Consider the following 26,462-nt stretch of genomic DNA (forward strand, 5'->3'; position numbering starts at 1 on the left):
CAGCCTCATGTTTCCTGTTGTTCCTCTGCAGAGCAGCCAAACAGCTCCCCTCCACAGCAACAGGTTGAGATGATTCCTGCTGTCGCCAACTAACAAAAAGACCTGTAATCTGGCGATTGAACCCACAATTACTGTAAAAATGTGTAGCTGCCAGTGTCTAATTAGAAGGCTGTAGTTTAAACGGTTGAGTTTTGAAAGCTTCAGTGGTCTTTGCTTTGCAAGTCAATAGCAACTGTCAAATATCCCACATTTGGGCAATCAGCTTTCTCCAATCAAAGGAAGTCACATCTGGAATTCAATGCCTAATGAACTAAAACTGGTAAAAGATTTCAAAACCGTCCACTGTAAAGGACCAGGCTGAACTGGCTGAAAACAAAACAGGATTGTACCCACTTTTAATATGTGGTCTCAATATACTGTGTTTATACTGTCTTATAGTATTGTCATTTTTACTGTACATGTGATACTCTTTTTATTTCTGAAAAGCCCAGACAGGGACTCACTGCATTGTCCCTGATAAATAAAGATTAATTTAATTGAATAATGTAAATGCCTGAATCTCTGAAAAACAACCCAACCATCATCGACAACACACAGAGGACATTCAAAGACTACTAAATAAATGTCCTCCTTCTGCTTTATAAAAGCATTGTTCGACTGGTTATTATGTATTTTTCTACATGCTTTTACAATATCAAAAACTGGAACATCCCAACAACAAAACAACCAATATTTCCTCAAAGGTCATAGGCCTCCACACTCCAAATCTCCCTCACCTAAATGCCAAAGCCATTACATGCTGCACAATCACAATAATACCAGATCACACTCGCCCACTACACCAGCACTTCACATTACTGCCCTCTGCCATGAAAGCAGAACATAACAAAAAGTGCATGAAACACAAAAAGTGTGTGACTGTTCCCCTAAATGAATAAAATAATAATAAAAAAACCATAATACAATATATAAATAAAGAAGCTACAGTACAATATTTAGGCATGATAAAGTCACGTACCTCTTCCCTGGTGTATTGCAGCAGAAAGGGAAGAGTAACAGGATAACAGGGTAACACAACTGGAACGTCATGGACATTTGTTTATATTTAACCCTTTAACACATTACTGTAATTAATCGGAAAAATTCCAACAGTTTCTGAAAGCTGAGAGGTCACAAGTCAAAGTCAACATGTGGTTATTATGGTCATTTTTCTCTAGTTTTCACCAGAGAGGAGAGAGTTGGAAAAATGCCCGTGCATAGTTTCCATTTTTGCCTGTCATAATAAGACATAAGTAACAAATGTAATTTTAAACATGTTTTATACTGTTCAAATTTCAAATTTAACACACAAACTCTGATGTTCATGTACCACTATGGTGTTTTTTCTAAATAAAACCTTTTGTTTTTCTTCATTTTAAATTGTTAATATACTATTTTAACACACAGTCAATTGTAAATAACTGCCAGATATTGAAAGTTATTCTGGAAATATGGGCAAAAGCAAGACACAAGACATATTCTGGCCCTTTTATTGTTAAAATAAGCAAAAAAAAGTTCAGACGGACATGTTGAGGCTTAGGTGTTAAAGGGTTAAAAGTTATGCACTATAGTTTGTATTTATTTATACATATTAAAGTGAATAATTGCTTAAGATAAAGTAAGATAAGTTTCAAGCTTTGAGGCGGAAGCTTAAAATGCAAAAAAAGTCCAGTGGCATCATTTCCCACATTTGAAGGCCACCAGTTGGTGTAAAGGAGGGTTAGGCAATGTTTTTTAGCTGTCCAGTAAGTCGTACAGTATGAGAGGCTTTGTTCGTCAAAAGTCCGAGATAAATATAGTTTCACCCCATGTATTCATAACTGAACAGTGGGTTTGATTACATCTTCAGTGGTTTGGCACTTTTCCTTCAGTTAGATTTATGGGGAATATCACGTTGCTTTAAGTGTACCCATACTCACCCAAATCTGCTGTCACACTTTTACATACAAGTTCAGCCTCCTTGATATTCACCTTGTTACCTTTATTTTTTATCATATTTTAGCTGTGCTGACCCTGGAGTGGTAAGGGTAAAAAAAAGGTTTGGTTTATGAGCTTTAACTAATCAGTGAAAAAGTGATCATTCAGCTGCTTCATAGGTCTAACAATTAAAACTAGGCTGCACTATTTTCAAGTTTATTTTACTCATTTTTACTTTAGAAAACTAGGTTATCACCACACAGAGTTCTAGTGTATCAGCATCTTTAAAGATGGTCAGTACACAGTTTCAATGACCTGTTCTGTGTCTGCTTTATAATCCCACTTTGCAAAAAATCTGATTAATTCTTTATGTCTGAAATTCCCCAGCATGGCGTTTTGAAGGAAGAAAGTCCTTGGCTGTGATCCACGGTGTTAGTGTATGAAATGAGCACATCCACTGACTCGGCCTACTTCTGATTCCCCGCGACAAGAGAGCGAGGTTCACATGAAGAACCAGCTCGTAGCCCACAGACTTTACCGAGTAGTATCTCAGTCTGTTGTCTGTGTGTGTGTGTGTGTGTGTGTGAGTGTATTTTGTTAGCAAAGCAGCATTTCCTGAACAATAGTGCTTGTGATTTTGTGTCTGTGTTCATGTGGATGAGAATCAGCACCTTCTATACACTGCTCTTTGTTTGGCTGCGTGTGTGCCTGTGGAGCATAATGTAGAAAGAGCTCCATTTCACTCTTTGTTTGTGCCTCTATGTATACAAAGCTGGGGTGAAAAAAAAATGATTGAATGAAAAATGTACGTGTACTGTATTTTTCATACGTAACAGAGAGCAAGCACTGTCAGTATTCAGGGATTCTTCACATTGCAGCCAAAAAGGTCCAGTGTGTCACAGTTCAAACCCTCTTACTGTGAGTGTTTCTGCCCCTTTTTCCAAGATCCAACTTTCACTTTCGATGTCTGGCAGTTATTCAACCATTTAGGAATTACGGTACTGAGAAGCTGACGTCACAGACGCGTGGTACGCCGGTGAATCTCGTCTGTGATTGGACGGTCGTTCCGCAGAAGTCCTGAGGGCTACGGTAATGACAAGTATGTCTGCTTTCCTGTACCCATCCATCCGTTTTTGTAACGCTTTATCCTCCACATGAGGGTCGTGGGGGGGGGGGGTGCTGTGAACAATCTCAGCTGACCTGGGGCGAAAGGCGGGGTCACACCCTGGACAGAGCGCCAGTCCATAGGAGTTACGGTAATGAGAAGTACACATGCCTGGATGGTCACAGAAGGGCAGAAATGAAATATACTACCCATTTGTGTGTTTGTATGATTGCTTTAGAATAAAACTCAGTTGGTATTTGAAGCCTTACAATGAGCTTTTGATTTATATTTTCGGCCAGGAACCTTGTGTTACAGTACGAAAGTCAGTCAGAAGTCTTTGTTACGGATTTTATATGCAGTCCCATTCAGAGCAATCTAACTATCTTAAGAAAATGTAATAAACTTGTCCCACTAAAACTTTATTAAAACTATGTACAAGGATAAAAAAAAAAAAAACACCAAATGGACAAACCATGAGCCAGAGCGTGCATTTTGTATTTTAAAGCAGAAGTTTACCGTGCAAATGAAGAAGAACAACATCTCCTCTGGTATGTGAAGGCCACCGTAGTTCCCTGACCCTGGTGGGAAAGAGAGGGGTGAGGGGAGAACTAAAATCTGCAGACCTTTACTTATACTTTATAACAGTGACCAGCTGTGGCTTTTACTTACTGATAATTGTGTGATGGTGCTCTGGTGTGATCAGACGTAAGGAGAGATATGAGTTAGTTTAAAGTTAGGGACAGTGAAAAGCTTGGTTAATAGTAGCAGTGAGTACATAGTTGTCAATGTAAGTTGACAGACACAAACCAACTGTTTTTTTGTGCGTCTGTCATTTCATGCTGCATTGATAATGTACAGTCCTAGCTTTTTACTGAAACACCTTGGCTGCTGTGGCAGAGCATGACATAGCATATGAGTATGAATCAACATTAAGTTATGGGACATATGTGTCATTCCTGGGCAATTGTAATGTTTAACCCTTAGGACATGTTCCACTACTATGTTTAAACGTACAATATACACATGAGGCTATAATAATATGCAATATAGTGTCTTATGTCCTTTATTTCAGCACAACCTAGACCAAAAAAACAACTATTTTCACCCATTACATAAACAAACCTGAGAAAAACGTAAATATGTCACAGTTTATGTGAAGAAAAGAGATATCTCTCTATTTTGTTACTTCATGTCACTATTGTATATAAATTAATCATCAACTTTGTCTCAACAACACATAAAAGGATGGAAAAAAAATGAATTTTTTAAAGCCTGAATATGTGACCTATAAAACACACACCCAGGATGTCCATATAAGGACTTATGTATTATGCCAGAGCAGTTCACCAAGGGTGCACCTGCAGCACAGATGTGCACAGTATGCAATGTGAGCACTAAGGGTTAATGTCTGTAGCCATATTTCAGGCACATTCTGACAATATAAGTATTTTTGTATTGTATCGTATCATATTATGCCTTTTAGAATAAAGAGGAAAAGGTGCACGTGTGTGTGTGTGTGTGTGTGTGACAGCACTACTATTTTCCTTTTTCTAGTGTCAAATGCCACTTCTATTTCTACATCATCAACTCAAGAGTCTGCACACCAGCAGGCTAGAAGTTAATACGATGGGTCGGATAATATAGATGTCCTTTGGGAGGCTGTAAAAGACGGATATTAATATACACTCTGAAATATACTGCAGTTGTCTCCATGTCCTTGTTGAAACAGGTTACATCAAACCCTTGCATCGGTGAAATATGCCCAGCTACCATTTCGCTTTCTCTTCTCTTTCTTTATTAAAGAACGAGTAATAATGGTGGCATTCAGATTGTCATGCTGTAACTGAACTTTATCTCAGATTGCTTTACTCAAGTTTGGGAATTCATTGGTTCGTGAGCAAGGCCACATTTTGTGCAGCACTTGTCTCATCTACATTGTATATGTGGGTTTTAAAGGTCCTTTTTTTCCCCTCTGTGTGTGTGTGTGTGTGTGTGTGTGTGTGTGTGTGTGTGTGTGTTATTTCTGCGTATGTGAATTTCCTTGCTCATTATTTTCTCTATGAATGCCCGAGTTACCATGGGAACTATGACATGTGTGACACCACGTGATTTTAGCCACTGCACTGTAAGAAAGACACTTTACCGTGAGTGGTCTGTAGTCTCTCACCAGCTGTGACTGATCCGTGTGAGTGTAGCAACAAGACAGTTGCAGGGCAGTTATTTAACCCTCTTTCTTGTACAGGTGAGTATAAGAAAGAGGGTTAAAAAAGAGAGATATTATTCTTTATTTTTTCACCATAGCTGTACACACAACCTGCTAAACTGCTAAAGTAAAAGCAGATATGATGATACTTGTTGAACAATATTTTGTTGGTTGTAATATGGGAAGAGATAATGTAAAGGGATTGAGTGTAAGACGAGAGGCTCGATGTAACACTTGATAAACAACTTGTACGTGGAATTGATCCTTTCATACTTTCAACTGGCTTAAAGGTCAATAATACCCGCTGGCTGCAGTCCACAGCAAACACAGACCTGTGTGGCAGAGCCTTTGGGGAATTTCACTGTGTCCAGCAGTCCACTGGTGCCACTGCGGCCTGTCAAAACATCCCATGACAACACTCACATGTCTAAGGAACACACACACACACACACACACACACACTGTCCCTGTGTTTGCCCTGAGGGAGGAAGAGCATTTGTTTAAAGAAAACTTATGCCATTACACAGCTGTGTGCACCTACACACACACACACACACACAGCCAAAAGCTATGCGGTGAGCTTGCACCTGAGGGCCTCTGACCCACATAGGGCCACGTATGGGATGCGTCCCACTTTTGCTCTTGACAGTGCATCATTAACATACTGTCTACTGTCCTGCACTGTAGTCCCAGCTCACCTGAGCCCGGTACACAAAGACAAAACACTATACCTTCAGATGAGTTGGGACTTTTTCTCCCCTGCTTTGACACACTCACACACTCACGCACTCACACACACACACACACACGCATACACCTGTGGACTCACAGAGCCCACGGATGCCAGTATCAAAGCCTTTTTCTGGGGTACCAAAGTGTACAGCATCTGCCACATTAGCCAGTGTGTTGCCTCAGTCTCTGACACACATTGATTCCCTCCTACTCGCTCTCTCTCTCTCTCTCTCCTGCTCTCTATCTCACTCTCACTCTCTTCTGCTTTCAATCGCTGCTCCTGCTGTTTCATTTTCTTATTCCCTCTTCTCACCCTCTGTGTTTTCCTCCTCCTCCTCCTCTTTGCCTTTCCCTCTTTTTCTTACACTCACACTCACACCCATGCTCACAGCTCTCTCTCTCTCTCTCTCTCTCTCCTCCTCCTCCTCCTCTTCCTCTCCTCATATTCACTTGCAAATGCACTGAGCAGCTTCGCTCACCAAAGCCCGTAGATCCCCCTCACTTGACTAATTAGCCTTGAAGTGCTATTGAAGATCATCATATTCAGCTCGGCGACCTAGCGGCAGAGTACAGACAGATATAGACTGGGCTGGCTGGAGACTGTGTGTGTGTGTGTGTGTGGGGGGGGGGGTGCTCGGGAGCGGGCAAGCTCTCTTTCGCTCTCTCTATTCACACTCAGCGCAGAGGATTTCTGGGTGACGGCGTGGAGGAAGTGAGAGGTGGTTTTGCTTTGAAATAGATGCAAAGAGGAGAAGAGGGGAAGAAAGAGAGAGAGAAGTGGAGCTGTGACCACAGCAAAACCCACAGAATGGGAGTACACTGCAGGAGTACATCCTCCTAGAGACAAGAGACGCTGGTCACTGTGAAGCTGCACTGCTTGCAACATACAAAGATTTAAGGTGAGTTTTTGCTCATGTCAGATACTATCCTGTTGTTTTTCTTCTGATTCTTTGGGCGAAAGATCTCAAAGATTGTGCATGTGTGTGTGTGTGTGTGTGTGTGAGACAGAGACATAGAGAGAATATGTACTGTAAGGGAGTATGAATGTACATCTCTATGACCCACATTATTGAACCAGAGGTGCAGCACAGCAGGAATTCACCCCGTTTCTCTCCCCCTGTCACACACACACACGCACGCACCCACACACACACGCACACACACACACGCATCAACTGTGTGGCATCACTTGTTGGACAGACATTCTACCTGACATGCAATAAATATTGGAATATTCACCAGACATTGATCTAACATCAGAAAATCATGTGTCTGCTTATTTGTGTGTGTGTGTGCGTGCGTGCGTGTCTGTGGTGATTATTCCAGATAGTGAGTGTGTCCTTTGTTTGCTGTGGTGCTAGTGCGAGCTTTTGGGTGATGCACATCATACTGAACAACATGGACAGCAACATAAGAGACAATCAGTCACACCAGCCTTGGTGCCTGATAGCTTTTCACTGCTTGAGACGACGGGGACATAAAAGAAGACACAAAAACTGCAAACGTACGAGACAGCCCTCTCTATCTGTGTGTGTTTTGGGTGACAAATCTGGACAATATGGTCAAAATACCATCCTTTTATCTTCTGCTTCGTTTTGTACAACCTGTTCTGCTCTTTTTTTCTTTAAAGCTTTTTCACCAACTGAATAATTAAAAACTGCTCCCGAGGTTTGCTTGTATATACGCTTGTATACTTACATTGGGATTACATTGTAGTGGGATGGTGTTCCCCAAGAGGCACTACTGGTAAAAGTGAAGATAGAGGGGAAGAAAAGCGTTTATACGAACCACAGTATGAATAATTAACACACTTAAACAGTGCTTCCATGGAAAAAACACACGTTCGACTTGTGAAAACATTGTGGCTTTGATCTGCAAAAGAAGTTCCCCGACCTTTTGCCCATTTGTCTAATGTAAAACTATAAATAGACGGTGGTGATGATAAATCTTTGATGTGCAACAGAAATCGCCTAAAAGGGGCCTCATTGCCGGATAATTCAAGTTTGCGGACACAGTGAAAGCACCTGGGGTCATTTTGTCTTTATCGCGCATTGACTATTAGTCTGCAGCTCGGTGTGTAGAATGCATCACACATTGTAGACATATTTTTAAAAAGGATCTCAACACTTTTTCACCTTAGTAATCTTTGGTATTACACTCTCCTCTTGGATTAAACTTTTCCAGATGAGAGATCTAAGGGTACTCAGGTTTTAATGCTCTCTTTAAATGCAAAGAACTTTGTATACAATTTGTATCGTCACAAGATGGTGTTTTGTTTTTTTTTGCTTTTGGCAACAGGAATTAATCATTTAACATTTCCCCCATGTTTTGTGATTCAGAGGATTCCTTCCCTTTAGCTGTACAAGAAACGGTTCCCATCAATTGGTCCTTGGAATATGGCAGAATCGGTTATTGTTTTATAGGTAATCAAATGTAATATGAAGGTATGGATGCATTTTAAACCGTGTCCTCTCTCATCCATAACAATCATCGATTATGAGGGGGAGCTGACAAGGCAGCAGAGATTCACCCTCGGCCATAAAGTCGGTGAGATAATTGTCATGGAGATGAGGGGAATAAGTTCAATTATCAGTGAGGGAAAAACCACTCGCAATTTGAATGAATAAAATTCTAATTCACGAAAGAGTGGTGTCATATGATTGATAGCATCGCTTTTTTCAAAGATCGCATTTGCCGTTTGATTCAAAGAGGCTTTGCTTTTGAATGCCCTTTGAGGAAATTAAAGAAGCAGAGGCTGCCTTTATTTATTTAGAGTATAAGTACTGCCATTTGCATGTGCACTCTGCAATTCACTGATGCAGGTCCTCAAAAATGTTCTCACCATCCTCTTCCTGATTTTGCCCATCCTTACTTTTGGCACTGACTCTGTTTTCCCCTCAACTTCTCGCTGTTTTCCCCACTCACTATTAATTCTCACTGCTGAGTCTGCTGCCTTTCTCCCCTCCCTCTTTACTTCTGAAGAGTCTCTGAGTGTCTGCATCATGACTTTGCCTCTCTTATCTCCTTCTGTCAGGCTTTTGTTTTTGATCATCACTCCTCTGTTTCCACTCTACTTCTCCTCCTTTCAACCTCATTTCCTCCCGATTCTTTAAATTACCTCCCTCTCCTAGGCTGTGTGTGTGTGTGTGTGTGTGTGTGCCGGGTTTTTTGATGTATTATGCAGAACACATCTTTGTGGACATCTTTGCATGTGGGTGAGTTTGTTTGTTTGGTTGGTGTGTGTGTGTGTCTTTGTTGGATAATAAGAAATGCTGGTCTTATCAGATTATCAGAAGATGACTGTCTTTGTGGTCAGACACGATTGTTGATAAAAGTGACACTGTAAAGCTCGGGGCTATCGGCGCCGGTGAATGTTTTTTAATTGGTGTAGAAGAACACATTTGGAACTCAACAGGTGTAAATTGTCCTCACATGACTGAAGATCTTTTTCTTTTGTTCACTGTCAGGGTTTGATTAACACAAGTGACACTGAGAAACATCCACGCGCCAAACTACTGATATTTCTCTGTTAGGCAGAAAAGCTGATTGTGGAATTCTGGTTTTAAATGTGTAGTGACAGTGTTATATATATAATATATAATACATTCAATAGCGTTGAACAAATTGGGTAAAAATATTCCATTTACATTCTTCTGATAAATGTGATTGTGATTGGTGTAATTTTACAGAGTTGAACCATTTTTAATATTCAGTGTGTAATAGATTTGAAATGTGCTGTAACATTACCACAGGACATCAAAATAGTATACTCTGTATAGTAAAATATGCATATATTACATAAAAAAAAAGAAATGTTGATATTTGACCAAATCATTTTGAGTATTGGCACTAAAATATATCAGAATTATGCAGCTTTATGCAGAATGTTACATTTCAGCATTTTAATTACTGCTTTGTAAGATAATGATATCTCTAAACTATGAATTCAATTATAAAACAATTAAAACATTATTTTTTCCTACAGTCTTGAATGTTACGAGTAGCTTGCTCTTTTCATCCCATATGAATGTCACGCGACACATACCTGTGTGACCTCACATCACCTGAGAGACAAGAGCGTCATCAATGTCGTCTACTCGCGTTTAAGCAAGTTCCGTTTCACCCGGTAACAAATTCCAAAAGACACACAGAAGAAAAGAGACAGTTTGCTCTGACTCTTTCCCGACCTTGGAATATTGGCAGTAAGATTCACTCTGAGCCAGACAGATAAATAAACCACTACTGACTTACACTCTTGTGTTGCCTGTTACTGACTCATTGTCGTCTCCGAGTTGAAACTTACACAGTGAATAAATAGAGGTGCCAGGCCGATGTCTCCTTTTTCCAATAGGTCAAACCGTGTGTTATCTCTGAGCCCAGTGGTTCTCAAACTTTCTATACCAAATAAATATAGAGTGACATCATTACAACAGTGGAGTAATACAGTAGTGTATTTTTCATAGTTATTTGTTTCATTTTCTACACACTCCGGTCAAAATTCCTCAGCTCCACTTTGCTCACAGACCCTGGTATAAACAGTAGAACAGTATTTCTACAGCATTTAACAGTTATTTTCCTCCAAGTATTACCAGAGCTTTTTCTTGTGAGCAGAAAAAGTCAAAAAGCAAACAACAGATTTGGTCCAATTCCCTGCAGCCAAGTTATGACCATAACAAGGTAGAAATCATTCGATTTTAGTGGTGATTCGGTCACAGACACTGATGAGTCTCTTAATATTTGAAACTCAACAAGTTTGGTCTCCGAGGGTCAGCAAAAGTGGCTGCTTTACACTAAAGAGATGTATTATTATCACATCTGTCGACTGAAGGTGTGACATTTGACCCCCCACAGATGACTGACCGCCGGCTATCAGCACAGAGGAGGGCGATGAGGGACATTGGTCTGGACCAAAGCCTACAGAAGACCAGCACCTACATCGTGCCCTGCTTCCTCTTTGTGGAGGTGAGTGTTTGGACAAATAAACAAGTGTTCAGATGATCTGACCTCCTGAAAGCATATTTTAAGGTGTTTTTGAGAATGGACCTCGCTGTTTACTCTTGGAAGTTGGAGAGTTTCTCAGACTGTAAGAATTCGGAGTCACGCAGAGCAAACTGATGGACAAATGAAAGCACATTTTATGGTTCGCCTGCGCGTGAATGTTCTCCCTCGTCTTTTCCTCCATTCCTCTCGCACTTCTCTCTCCCATCATTTCACATTTCTCATGGCAGATTGACGACAATGGGTGTCATTTGGGAAACAGCGTGAATTAGCGGGCTTCTCAATTCACCGACTCCCGAAAGAAGTGATCGGTCTGATTTAATTGTCACAATTGCGGTAATTACCCTCAGTACATAACTTACTTAGTGATAACATTCAGCAGGAGGGTGAGGTCATCATAAAAAGGGTCTTCCTGAGTGACCTTGTGGCCGAGAATCTCTTTTCTTTATTTACTCCTCTAGTGTTCCTACGAATCCTCTCTCCCCCTGTAATCCTTTAATGACCCAGTGGAGCACATGGCCTCAGCAACTTTCCCTAATTAATTGTCCTAATTAAGAATGGAAACCCAATTAATCTGTGACACCGCTAACATGCTCCAAGCCTGCAGATCATCAGGAACAAAGCAGCTGTAATGGATACCTTTTTTTTTTTTTGAATATTTGCTTTTTAATTTAAAAAAAAAAAAAAATTGATGTCATCTTCTATGCGTTATAAATATTACCTGAAGATGAAGACTGGTGGAAATTGTGCAAACAGTCCTCAGACCAAGAGTTTTGAGTGTAAACTATCTGAAGATAAATATATAAAAAATAGCATCTTTCTTTAACTCACCTGCAGTAGCCTCTCACCTCCTTATCTGTCTTCAGTCATTCACAGCCGATCAGACTGTAGTGTTTTCACCTGCTCTTTGCCACAAGCAACACATCTGCTTTCAATCAATGCAATCACTTTTACAGCTGCTTTTCCTTATTCCTCAAATATCCCATGATCCTTGAAGGTTTAAACAATGGTTTTCCATTGTGCTTTGGTATTTATTGCCTAATTCTTCCTGACATCTTCCTGAGGATTTATAATGATGATCCGACGTTGTAATTTTTCATTGTGTGTCTAGTATTACATCTCTCGTCTCATATCTGACAGCGGTGCTCCTCCCGTGTCCCAGTATTCTCTTTGACGGTCTCTTGAGGGGCTGCCCAGTCACTTTTTCTCATACAGATCCTCCACATCACTCCTCTCCAGCGCGTATTACCCCATGTCATTATATCTTTTGCAACATGAATCTCTCCATTATTCCTCCTTTACTCGGAAAGCTTCATGCTTCTCCTCCCACTCAAACGTCCTCCGTTCTCCTCACCACCATCACACTTTCTTAAAGGTCACCAACATCTTTTCTCATACTAGAATCCTCTTGTATCCTTTTCACCTTTTTTATTCAAAGAGTCCCATAAACACAGTTGAGCCTAAGGAAGAGTGGTTCCTCTCCATTTGTCACCCGAGCCACCATGTTCCCTCGGGGATTATGCCCTTTTGCTTTTATTTGATGATGAGAATCATGATTTGACTTGAATTACCGTGTACGCACCTGAATGAATCTGTGTGCTTTGCAGTTTACCTTGAGGAAGGGTATTTTTAAATCCCTTTCCTTTGCAGTGTGCATTATGGAGCAGCTTACTGTGACGTAGCTTCCCCCCCGGAGGGCACCCCCTCCGTTTCTGTTTCATTAGCATCATTACCCGTTTCTGTTCGGTTCAAAAAGCCAGTGTTTTTTTTTTCCTCTTCTTATCATGCGATTTTTATCTGTCGTTTGCCTCAAAATCTAAATCTTTGTTTCTCGACGTCTGTCGCTTGCTCCGTTTCATCTTCATCCGTATGACCACGGCCCTTTGCCTCAGTCCCACTGTTTGTTCTTTTTCTTTTTCTTTTTTAAATGTAAAGACTCTACCCATCTCTGCTCTGATGACTGTCTGCCTCTCCCTTTCCATGTTTCTTCCCCTCTGTCCATTGTAGCTGTCGCTTTCTTCTCAACACTAGAGTAAAATGTGAGAATGATTTCATGCAATTTAATTTTGAGCAGCGTGGGACGAAAACAACATAATGGAAGGCAGATAAGTCTTTCTCGCCCTCCTCTCTCGTTCTCGCTCTGCCCTTGTTCCTCTGTCTTGTTTTCACGCCACACTGCCGCGATCGCTGCCGTCACGCTGTGAGCCACACAAGAGACTGGGCTGGGGCCTAACAGAGGCACCACTTCAAAGGACACTCTTTAAAAAGTCATTTTGATACAGCTTATTCCTGACTCTCTTTAGACACTGGCGGGTGTGAGGAGGGGGCACGAGTCGCTGTGATCCAGGCTAGGCTGTCCTACTGTGAAAATCTGTTCTGGAGCTGACTTACAAAGTACTGCAACTGACTACATTAAGACTCTTTGAGTGGATCGCACTGAGCGTACAACCAACATCAATAGTAGAGGAGTAATAGTAGTGGCCGTGAATAGTGGTGTGCAGTCAGCTGTAACCACAGTAGGACGTCTTAATCACATGGTTAATTGTTGGCGTGGATGCTCTGTAGCTACTAATTCATGGCACTGAGCCTTTGTGCCCAATCGTTGCTATCTTCCTCTTTTCATTCCTTCCCCATGCTTCGTTAGCTGCATTCTCCTGTGATCCTGCGAGCTCTGTAAAATAAAGACTGCTGAGCGTCAGACCACAGAGTATCTCAGGTCTGTGGCCTGTGCTGTGTCTGATGATACTCTGAGGTGTTGTTTCTCCCCCTGCAGATGCCCTAATGTGTGTGTGTGTGAGAGATCAGAGTCTCTGCAATCAGTACAATCTAGTACATTCTCGTTTCAAACTTTTATATTCACATTTTGAGAAGGCTCTATCTGGAAGTATGTTGATTTTTATGTCGTCACAATAGCCGACACATTGGTTTAAAGTAAAATAACCATTCTTTTTAGGTCATATACGCTGCAACAAAGACTATCGTTAGACACGCACGTTGTTTAGGTTGTGTTTACCCACAATGCCCTGCGTTGTAGTCCGCTTCCTGCATTTGGTTCACTCAAAGCGAAGCGAGACCCATGTTTTTGGGAGGACCAGAGTTCGCTTCTTTGATGCACATCAGAGTTCACACCTCCCCAAAAGAACCAGACTTTCTGAGCAAGCTAACTACGGTTCGATTAAGAACCGATCACGTAGTAATGTATTGACAAATACAACTTGATAATGTAAGGAGACTTGTAATAAAAAATGTAGTCACTTCAACAGAGAGAGATCAAGTCTGGGGTAAACACTGATAGATGACATGAATCTTTGCAAAAAAAATATTTAGATATAAAGCTAAAACATTTCATATACAAATACACTCATCAGTCACTGTATTAGTTACACCTGTTCATGTTAACTCAAACAGCTATGAAGGCAACTCAAATCATTTATGCTTAAGTTCAAACTTCATATCAATAAGAGGAAGAAAGGTGATTTAATTAAAGTCTTTAGTAAACTGCTGATAAACTGAGATTTTTTTATGCACAACTATCTGATTCAAATGATCCCAAAACAGATTTTTTAAAAATCTTCCAGTCTTCCAGGTGTTTGTTTGAATTGTGTTCCTTTCTTTGCTTAACAGGCAGCGTGAAATGCTCATTTCCCCAGTTTCTGTGTCATTAATAATGTACCTTATAATTGATTAATGATCTACTGTACTGTGCAAAAAATCTCAGGCCACCATTAGATTTGTTGCGTTAGCTATGCTATAATAATCACACAGTATAACTATTTCTCAGTCATTTCATTGGATCATATCCAGACATTACAGGAAAACATGTATTAAAATAAATTTTTTGGCAGAAGTTAAAAAAAACAACAAAAAAACGTTTCAACAGGTTAAATGACAAGTATTTAGTGTGACTTACTATTCACTGACTATTCCGTCAGTGTTCTCTTCAGTCTGTAGAATAAGATGTGTATAGATCAAGACAATCATTCATCGAAAATGATATTCTGACACATTTTGGCTTGACAAATATTGCGCCTCCTACGAGTATTGCAGTAGGCTGTATTGCAATTTCAAACTTTTTTTCCCCCTCTGAATTACTCAGCCCTGTCTGCTATTGTTTCTAATTGCTGAAAGCAATCGTTTCCTAATGATCTAATGAAACATCCAGCTTCCATGGTGGTATGTTATCACAGCTGCTTCTCTGGTGCCTCCTCGTTTCAACAGCCATGAGATGAATCTGTGAATCCTCCTGAAAAAAAAAGGCTCTTGGGGTCGTCTGAGCCAGCTTTTTCAGGTGCTCTGTTATCACTGCATGTCAGCGAGCTGTGGATGGTTTTATCATTATTGTCGGCAGCAGCGTTAGAGCCCGGTGACTTGTTAATGGAATCACTAGGAAAGTGTTTGATTGTAAAAAATGGATGGATCAGAGCTTCACCGGGGGTGATTCTTTGCCTCGGATCCACTTGCAGCATTTGTTTAATGAGGCTTATGAAGACCCGTGTGTCCTCACATCCAGCAGTACCTGGGCGAGCCATCACAAGGTCATCCAGACTGGTAAAGGGCCTCGATGACACATCCCTCAACAACTGGTGGAACCCGATCCTGTCACTGGTTATGAAGCTGGCTGCGGCGTCCCCTGTTGGACAGCAGCACTCTGTTTTGAGTTGCCACACTGAGTCTGTGTCTTTATAAAAATACTCCATGGTGTGGAGTCCACTATTGAGCAGTTGATCATCGAGCTGACCATGCAGTTGCACGATATCATCCAATTTAGCCAGTTCACAGACTCCTGAGTACAGCTCCCCGCTGATGTAAAGGGAAGCGACGACAGAGCCAAGGGCCCACATGTCTACAGCCTCATTCAGTGGAAGGCCCAGTAATACTTCAGGGGCCCTGTGTGGAAGGAGCTGTAAGATATCACCAGTGTCCAGGTCGGACACATCTTGAGCCACACCAAAGTCAATTAGCTTCACTTTACACGGCTGGAGCTGATGGTTGATTAGCATGATGTTGTCTGTCTTGATGTCGCCGTGCACCATTTTAATGCTCTTTAGAGCAGTCAGGGCCACCAGCATCTGCTGCGTGACCATCTGTATCTCAGAGAGATTCAATGGCCTGCCAGAACGCCCAAGAAATTCTTTGACAGTCATGTCCAGCTTTTCAAACTCCAGAAAGAAATTTCCTTGGAGTTTAAGGTGCCTGTTAAACCTGACCAGGCAGTTTTTGTCAGGGTCAAGCTCCCTGATTTTCTCAAGGTTTCCCACCTCATCTCCAGCTTCCTCACTGTCTTCTTCTATTATAACCTTCACAGCCACAACCTCTTCTGTGTCTGACCTCATGCACAGGTACACATTTCCAAATGCTCCATGGCCCAGGAATTTCTGCACTACATATCCACTTGTTTCTGTAAGTGGAACAAACTCACCATTGACTAGAGCTAAATCCATTGCCAACTGATGTAATAAAACCTGTCTCTGGCTCTCCTGAAGCCCTTGTTTTACTGCAGATTCACAGCAGTTGGCCCCTGTACTTGCAAGTCACAGCAAATGTATATATGAGCTCCAGCCATTGACTTCATCAAAGCCATTAAAGTTATCAAAGCCCCAGGAACTGTTGACATGACATCAAGGACACAAAACGCACATTCTCTGGGTTCTCCGGGTTCCTCCCACAGTCCAAATCATGCAGATTTGGGGATTAGGTAAATTGGACACTCTAAATTGACTGTAGGTGTGAGTGTGAGAGAGGGTTGTTGTTTGTCTCTATGTGGCCCTGTGATGGACTGGTGACCTGTCCATCACAGGGCCCCCGCAACCCTCTTGTGGAGGATAAAGCGGTGGAAGTTGAATGAATGAATGAATGAATTACCTTGCTTGTTGACAGCATATGTGCACACACACACACACACACACACACACACAGAGAGCCTCTGGACTGTTTGACTGGGTTTGGTTTGTGTTTGAAGGCAGCAGCAGCAGCAGCAGCAGCACAGCATTATGGGTCTCCAGTCTTGAATAGCATTCTAAATGTACCGGTTCCCTACAGCTCTCTGCATGTGCTTACTTCACTCAGGTTCCCCGCTGGGTTTGACACTGCCTCAGTGCATACTTCCGAGCAACACGATTGTTGTGTGTTTGCTCTTTTCCAAATATGTTTTGTTCCAAACCGTTTTGCTTGTGCCAAGACCAAGATGCTCCAACTCAACTATTATTAACAGTTTTTCCATTGGTGCCTTGCTTTAAAACATTTAATGTGTTATGTTCAGTTAAATCTTGATCACTGAACATAATGATCTCGATAATAAGCTTGATTTAACTTCCCTTCACGGGCCCTTTGTTGCCGCTCCATCTCTTATGATACAGACAGTAATTTAGATTTCATCATGTCTCTGAACAAATCACTGTATTGATTACTTCATTAATGAGCTTTCTCTGCTTAGTTTGAAGAATAATTGGACTATAATATTTGTTTGTCCTGTCATGAACACAGTACACATGCACATTATGTACAAAGACTCACATTCTTACATTATTCATTCAATATTAAACTCATTATCTCTGCAGGAATAGCACCCGTGTGCTGCTCTGGGATTTCTCAGCTCACTTGGTGGATGTTTGATACACTTGTTAAGTGGCTGCTTCAGTTAACTTCATCACTATCAAGGAGGGAGGGAGGGAAGGATAGAGGAGAGAGAGAACCTGTTAATGTATGTTCATATATCTCATCAGTGAATCCAGCGCTGAGGCCACGTTATGTGATCATAAACAGAAATATAAATTCCTCTTTGGACCACAGGTGTTAGATAATATTGCTTATGTAAGACAAATTCTGGTCCTCGGCCCTTGATGCCTCATAAATCTACATTCAGAATGAAGATGGATGCTCTCGTATATATGACTGTGGTCAGACACATGACTGTGTGTCACAGAGGAGGCTTACGCCATGCAATCAAGATACCAATTATGAAATTGTTAATGATTCACTCCACAGAAAATTAAAATGATTCCTATGCCACTGCAATTTCTTTCTTTTATTTAGTGTTTTTTAAAGAAAGAAAAAGGAAGCAGTGGTATGTGCCGCATATATAACACTGAATCTAGCTTTATACTCACACAATGAGTGGATTACATCCCACAGAGTGTGCAGTGTATTTGTCATTATTTTATAGGCTGTTCAGATTGTATTCACATCAGGAAAATGTCTTCATTCGGTGTGTTTTGTCGACACTTTCAATCCATTTGTCCTCTCATGGCAGTTTTGGATCTATTACCTCTGCATGATGGCTTTGTCCAGGATTTGCTCGTTTCTAGTTCAACAAAAGAAATCAATTTCTCCTCCAAATATTTTTCTACGCCCCCCACCCCCCCCGCCTCCAACATTCATGCGGTCTCTGACGACCGCGGTGGATACATTCCAGTTTCTGTATCACAAAGTGTTTTATGAGATCTGATATGTTCTTCCAGATACATTGTCACCCTCCAGCAAAATAACATCCCAGTCGTCCTCTGATCTCCCCGAGTCTGTCTCCATACCATTTCTGTTTGATCTGGGCAGTGAAATCATTTTGAGACTTTTGAAGACTATCATGTATTTAAGATTCTGGACCGGGGTTTTTGTGCAGTTATCTGATTCCTGGAAAAAGTGCAGGCAATATGTGTGTATGATAAAACAAATAATACATGATAATGCTTGTTGTTAGGGTTTGCAGAGTTTGAATCAAGGTTGGGAACATAATTATCGATGGTAAAAGAAATGAGAAATATTTATTTCTGTTAAATATGCAGAAACCAGGCTAGAGAAGCTTTGGGAGAAATGCTGCTGATGTTGAATGGGACTGTTTTGGGAGGGTGAAAGCTGCTTTAATTTTACATTTTGAAAGGCTGTAAGAAATATTCATGTTTTTGTTGTTCAGTGGAAGAATTGCTTGTTCGATGAAAGAATTAAGCATTCATAAAGTTCTACTTACAAATACATCTGCGTCATGTTTTTTTAATTGTCTGTTTATGACAAAACAAAAACGTTTATATTTATGTACGAGTCAGTTTCTTAACCCTCTGCTTATTTTAACCATAACAGGGCCAGAAAATGTCCTGTGACATGTGAGTGTTTTTGCCCATTTTTCCAAAATAACTTTTGGAAAATAATTTACTACATGCTAAAATAGTGTATTAGCAACTTAAAATTAAGAAAAATAAAAGGTTTATTTTGAAAAAACACTAGTTGAACATGAACACCAGATTTTGTGTTATATTTAAAATTTGATCAGTATAAAACACATTTAAAATAAAAAAAATCTGTCTCAATGTCCAAAAAATTCCCGTAATAACCACATGTTGGCTTTGATGTGCAACTTCTCAGCTGTCAGAAACCTTCAGAATTTGTCTGATAGCACAAACCGTCTCGTAATTAAGGTCATGCAAAGTGCTATGCTCGGTGTTAAAGGGTTAAAATGATCCAAATTTCCAGTTAATTCTCATTAATTCCCAAATTTCCCATTGGAAAGTGTCTGTATATGTGCCGCCCCTTTGCAACCCTACTTGTTATATAGTATACAGTATAGAGAGAGCCTTTAAATGCACTGTATAGTGTTTTTTTCAGGGAACATGTGTATATGTATGTGTGTCTGCATCTGCTTTTGTTGCTCCAGATTTGTAAGCTGCGGAGGAGGAGAGAGGGGGGGGGGGCATTTTGTGGAATTATGTGATTGTTCTTTGGTGCATAGATGCAAACATTTAAATACGCTATTCATGGATATGTATATGTCCACTGGCACGGAGAGAGACGCCGCATGTGTACTGACAAGAAATGAAAAATGAGTGTATGGAGTCAGGGAGTGAAGCAGATCCTGTAGATACAGAGGGCATGCGTGTGCGTGTGTGTGTGTGTGTGTGTGTGTGTGTGTGTGTGTGAGTGTGAGAGAGCAGATAAAGAGATGTGACAGCGATGATGACTGAGAGGCATAAAACCAATTCAGCAAAAAAAAAAGAGGGTGACAGAGAACGTGAGGGTGAAATGATTGAGGGAAGATTTTTTTGACAGATATTGGGAGATAGGGGGGGGGGCATTGATGGATATGAGATGAACAAGGCTTGGATATAAACTAGGACCAGTAATAAGACAAAAGAGGGAGGCAGAGGATGAAACAGAGGATGCTGAGCCTAAAAGATGAACGCCTGTTTGTTCCTGCTTTATACTTTACCTTTCTCTCCTCTCCACCCTCTCATATATCCTCATTTACTCTCTTTCACCTCCTCTGCCCTGTTGTTCTCGCTATCCTCTGCTGCCCGTCTCTCTCTCTCTCTCTCTCTCTCTCTCTCTCGCTTTGTTTTTTATTTCCCAGTGGCACACTTGGCTTTGCCCTGACGTAATCTCTGATATACTAATGTCTCATTAACCGTTTTATCCATTTGTTTATCTCCGTCCACTTTCCCTCTGCTGCTTCTCCCCGTCCTCTCTTTAAGACTCTTCCCTCCTGGCTTGTCCACTGCTTTCGATCAGTCTGCTCGTCTGTCTTCCACTTGTCTCGCAGCGTGTGTTGTAATACAATGCAGTGACACCAGATGGCAGTCAAGCCCATTCATGCTTGTTATCCATATTGATCAATGAATAGCATTTACATGTCATTTAAGGACTGTGCTACCTCTCTAGGACCTTTTCTGGTATAAACACTGGCCTTGCCAGAACCAGTAGACCCCATGAAGACCAAAACCTGTTCCTAATGAGCCAGAACCTCACTTCTTGGGAATTGATTAAGTGGAGGGCTAAGATTTGAACCGTGGTTATGTTAAGGTTGTCCATTAACCCCTTAGAACACAGAGCATGTCACAGAGCAGCACTCAACACAAATTTCTTAAAGCCTGAATATGTGACCTATAAAAACACACACCCAGGATGTCCATATAATAAGTTGTGTATTATTCCTAGAGCTGAAACAATCGATTCATTGATTATAAATGGATTACTAAATTAATCAACAACTATTTTGATAATCGATTAATCGTTTTTAAGCTTTTTTCATGATTAAAACTAGATTCCCGATTGTTTAAGCTTCTTAAATGTGAGTATTTTCTTCATTTCTTTGCTCTGGATAACAAAGAAATCATTGTGGAAATCAAAAATGAATCATTTTGGTTTGTGGACAAAACAAGACATTTGAGAACATCATCATTTCCAGGTTTGACGAACACCGATCGTCATTTTTTAAGGTTTTCTGATATTTTAATGACCATTAATCGATTATGAAAATAATCGTTAGCTGCAGCTCTAATCATTCCCAAGGCAATTTACCAAGGGTGCACCTGCGGCATAGATCCGTGCCGCGCGGGCACTAAGGGTTAACTGGATTTATGGTTAAAGTTGGGGATGAAGGTGTTCCAAGACGAATAGCTGCACAAAGCTGTGTGTGTTGGTGTGTGTTAATCATGTGCTGAAAATCAGAGAGACGGGATTTTAGCTGCTATGAAATGTTCAATGTGTCTAATCAAATACAGTGTTTATGTAAATTCACAGAGAAGAACCCAAATTACAGAAGAGAAAAAGGAGCAGAGGTGTGCCAGCCTCATTTCATACTGATTTGGAGCTGAATGTCTTGTGGCGAGTGCAAGTCGTGAGTCTTGAATTTCACCTATCAAAGAAATCCAGGAATAGATTGGATAATAGCACATTTTCAAGACTACATTTCACATGTTTTTATGGTAAAAATGATCTTTTCATTTAAAATGTTTTATTGCTTTTTGTAACATATCTCGCTGACATGTTCGGCCCTCACCCCAGTATGACACCGAGCGTCCCGTCCACATGAGCCTATATGGAATCTCTCAGCTCTCTTTATGCTCATTGGACTCATTCATACTACAGGTGGTTCTCATTCAAAGGCACTCCAGACATGAAGCAGCACGACTGCAGTTTATCTTGAGCAGCATGACATTCATTCCCTCTCAGCGGGGCGCTGTCACACACCAGCCTCCGTCCTCACATTCTCACCCTTTGTAAACATGTTTGACTTTATCAGTCGACTTTTGTGCCATCTGGCCACTTCACACAGGCCGAGGATAAGACGCCGATCACTAATGCACAGTGCAAGCTCACAGTTTGGCCCTGAAGGGACATTAGGAATGTCCACGCTTATTTTCACCCCACACTTTTCTTCACCATCATTACTGAAACTAATTATATTTCTCTCCTTTCTGGTTAAAAGGCTTTTAAGGGCGGGAGACGTTCCTCTGTTGCTGTCACGTCAGCCGTATTATTATTAGTCTCTTTGATTTTTCTCGCTGTTCCCTCCTTTGAAGTGCAGAGGTGTGAGCATTAAGCCTTAATTACATGGCCTGATAAGTCTTGTTAGTTTACTGGGTCAGCCAGAAAAGAGTCATCATCTGAATAAATCTGCCTCATTGTGTGAAGCCTGGTTTGATTTTGGGGCTAAATGTATTTGAACAGATGTTGTTTGTAGCTATAAGTCAGATTGGGATTCGTCATCATCCCTTTCAGTGAAGTGAGCCCAGATATTGAGTTGCCGGATCAAATCCTTTAAACTGATTGAAAGAAAACAGCTATTATACTATACCTGTGCTTTGATCTTTACTATTATACTATATTTAAACCTCAAATGGTGTACAGATTGTGTGCAACGTGCAACAAGTATACGACTGTAATAATGCTGTGTTATTGTTCAGAGCAGACATGTGTGAGTAGGAGTTTCAAGAGTTTATTAAATGTAATTTAGAAGCCAAAGACTCCAGTAGGCTTTTCAGAAATACAGTGATCTTTATTTGCAAATTGTCCGATCATCCATATTGTCTTGGCTCATACTGAAAACATAGAGATAGAGATTAACTACAATTAGTTTGCATCTCTCCCTGTGTGTATGTGGGTTTTCTTAGGTAAATTAGGTTAAAAAAACGATTAAGTTCAGAGGCTGCACTCTAAAGATCTGCAAAGAACCATTGTTGAGTGAATATTGACCTAGGCACAAGATGATAAAATAATTTGTTTTCACTAAAACAAATGAATAAATGACTAAAAATGAAGACAGATCGACAACAAGGCATAAGTTAATGTGCAGCGTGTGCACTTTATCACTTACGAATAAGGAAACTGCCATGTGACGAGTAAACAAGATACACAAGAGGTGACTCTTGTGACAGAGTGTCAGCCTCTCCCGACCTTCCATAGTGCACACGTTTATCATTAGTTTCACGCTCAATGCGCGTGCGATCATTTTTTATGCAAATGACTATTTCAAGGTGACGTGCAGGACGCTTCTCTGCATTAATTAGAAAGCATCAACCTGAAGTTGCTTTGACCTTTATGAATATTGAGACAAATTGGTTGTGACTTTTAAACGGGGGAGAGAACGTGTTGTCTGTTTGCCTCAATGAAAACGCGCATGACTCTGATCACTGGTTCTTTTTCTATTATTTACAATTTAAAAGTGTTCACACAAGTTTACATCATGTCATCACACACGTCACATAAACATTCTTCCAATGATCATCCAAACATCCAACAGAATGTAGAATGTGAATCAACCATTAAGGAATCTGAGAGACGCCGGCACAAAAATAAGTAATAATCGTGCCCCACTTTTGTCCCCTTATGGAGACAATACGAGAATATTAAGTGTCGCTTACATCTCCTCTTGTATTATTCTGTACATGTGATTGTTGGGTCAGTCAGACAGACAGTTTTAACTCACTCGCGTGGCGATGCAAGACGACACGCAAAGACTCCCAGGGAGGTTTTTTTTTCTTTTGCGGCTGTCTTCAAATGTTGGTTGAAACTTTGACGGGTGTTTTTGCGGACGCCCTCGCTCTCTTCTCCCACCTTTCTACACCTCTCCCTCAAGCCGTCTGTACAGTAGCTCAGCAAGAAGAAGAGGAGTGGATGATGGAGAGAAACGCTGGGCACGTGCGCCTGTGTCAGAGTTCCTCACGCATCCACATGCCTGCAGACATCGTCAAACACACACAGCACACGAAAAAGCACACTCACACACCCACTCAGTGAAACACAGAGCTCGTATAGATGGAAGCAAACATGGATGAACAAGCTGCTTGATATTATTGGACTATATATAAACTACAAGCTGGGGGTGTTTGGTGTGTTGATTTGCAATGTGTGATGTGTGTGTGTGTGTGTGTTTTGTGTCCATCATATTTTGCTGATAAGGGCCTCAGGTAACACTGTCCCTCCTTCTTCCTCATTGGGAACCTCGTGCGGTGCGAAGACTTCAAACAGTTTCAAGTCGATGTTGTTTGTGCGTTGCCATGGGCACGCGCATGCCAAAAATTTGATTTTGCCACTCCTGTAGGGGATCATCATCCATGAAGGAGAGCAGAAAGGGAAACTCACAGAACTGATGTGACAGTAGAGCGGAGTATGTAATGCAATGATAATGCAATGAATTAGGTCACATACACCCCCAGTTTACTGTTTGGTCTCCAGTTTGTAATAAAGCTGAAATGTGTAAAGCAGGAGACCAAATCAGTTCACAGTCAAAAGTAATAATCAATTATTAATTAACAAGTTAGTTATACGTTTTATTGTCTTCCCAGTGCATTCTTATTATGCTCGGCAGTTCCTGACCTTTAAGAAAAATCCAACACAATATAAATGAACACCATCAAAGCCAGATGCAATTTGCATTTGTTTCACTCGTGTAAAAAAAAAACCACCCAGACTCAATCCTCTAGTTTCTTGTTTGCAGTTGCAAATGTAGACGCCTGCTGCTGCTGCTGCTGCTGTGCTGTAGTGATTTTCTGCAGAGAATAGCTGACTTGCCGAGTTACTGTGCTGTTTATTGGAGTATGAATGAATAATTAGTAAGTGTGCATCTGTCACATCTGTGCAGAATACATTTCGGATGTTTTCCATGTTAAGGATTCCCGCACCTTCCTCCATTCGCTCTCTGACAATTATTATTTCATTTTTAAATGAAGGTTTTAATGTTGTCGTTAATGCATCCCGACTTTGTATAACGCGAGTGATTTAAATAACAGCGTTTGCTTTCTGCAGAGGGTCACACGTGTAAATAAATAAAAACGTGTATAAGTCTTCATCTGGTATGCTCTCTCTTCTTCACCACTCTGCCCTTTTTCACCCCATCAGTGTCTCATACCCCCCACTCTCTCTCTCTCTCTCTCTCTCACACTCACACACCCTTGTTCTTCTTCTTTTTCCTCCCACAGCATTATTTTCTTTGATCGGTTTGTTTCTTTACCCTCCCACTCTGCATACTGACACTGCTGAAGGGATCTCTCTCTCTCTCCCACTTGCCATATCTCTCTCTCTGCTCTCTCTTCCCTCACTCTACGTGTCTCTCTCCCCATTTGTCTCCCTCCGTCTCTATCTCTGCCTCCCTCCCTCCCTCCCTCTTATCCTCTCCCCTCACTATCTCTCCATGCACACTTGATTCATTTTACACATTACGGAAGCATCCATCATTTTGCTCTGTGCCGATTTTCGTTCCTCTCTTTTTTTCTTCACGGCTGTCTTTTCTTTCCCAACTCTTCCACTCTCCTGTGGAACCAATCCTAAAGCTGGAACCAATATGTTTTATTTCCAGCTGGTGATCATGGCAGGGACTGTTCTTTTGGCGTACTACTTTGAATACACGGACACGTTCCCCGTGCACATCCAGGGCTTCTTCTGTTTCGACAAAGCGTACTCCAAGCCGTACCCAGGACCGGAGGACAACAGCAAAGCGCCGCCCGTCTCGTCTACTCTCTCTGTCACTGCAATCCCCACTGTGACGGTGAGTGTGTTTACTTCTAAAAAGAAAAAAAAAACTTCCACAGGTGGACATCACACGCACACACGCACGTTATTCCTCCTCATGTACACGTGGTGGTTGTGGACTGAAAGACGGAGAGAGAGGTTGTGTGTGTAGGTGTGCATCCTCGTGGTCTCACTGATCTGTTTTTTGTGGATGCGTTCACCGTTATAACCATGCAACGAGCACTATATTTGTCCTCCACAGAGCAGTCTGAGGTAGCTACAGTGAACAGAGGGTCTGTCCTTATTTCGAGACGGCACGCCAGTAAAACAGTGCACAACGCCACAGAACAGTGGCTTTCCATCTTTGTGCATGAGAAGCGGCACAGTCTCATTATTCTCAACAGGCAGTCCCCCGTAAAAAAATGCATATTAATGTGTCTTTTAATAATTAAACATCTATACAGAATTGTAATTTGTAGGTCATGGATTCTTGGTAAATTGCACTTGTATGCATTGAATCACTCATAATATTCATCTGCTGTGCCATTTACTGTAATAACTTATACATCTTCACTCGCACTAGATCAATAATTGTTCTTAGTGCAGAATATATTTGAATTGCCAACGCGGTCACTGTACTTTCTTGTCAGTACAGTGGGATGGGATGTCATTAATAATGTAACGTAGCCTTACATCCTCATGAAAGCTCTGTCAGTATGACGGCCTGTCTTGTCCTCCAGGGCCTCTTGTCTCTTT

At 41.1% G+C, this 26,462-nt stretch overlaps 1 protein-coding gene across 2 annotated transcripts in view; it reads left to right on the top strand.

Annotated features, from left to right (window-relative positions):
- Window positions 1-6,272: 6,272 nt before the first annotated feature.
- Window positions 6,273-26,462, top strand: part of LOC131467656 (phospholipid phosphatase-related protein type 5-like) — a 43,373-nt gene continuing 23,183 nt past the window's right edge. For both annotated transcript variants that reach the window (XM_058641682.1, XM_058641681.1), the window contains exons 1-3: window positions 6,273-6,895; window positions 10,848-10,958; window positions 25,555-25,743. In XM_058641682.1, coding sequence (XP_058497665.1) covers window positions 10,848-10,958; window positions 25,555-25,743 — 300 coding nt within the window. In that variant the 5' untranslated portion in view covers window positions 6,273-6,895. The remainder of the gene's footprint in view (window positions 6,896-10,847; window positions 10,959-25,554; window positions 25,744-26,462) is intronic.

This window comes from Solea solea, chromosome 10 (assembly GCF_958295425.1).
Source record: "Solea solea chromosome 10, fSolSol10.1, whole genome shotgun sequence".
Classification (NCBI taxonomy): domain Eukaryota; kingdom Metazoa; phylum Chordata; class Actinopteri; order Pleuronectiformes; family Soleidae; genus Solea; species Solea solea.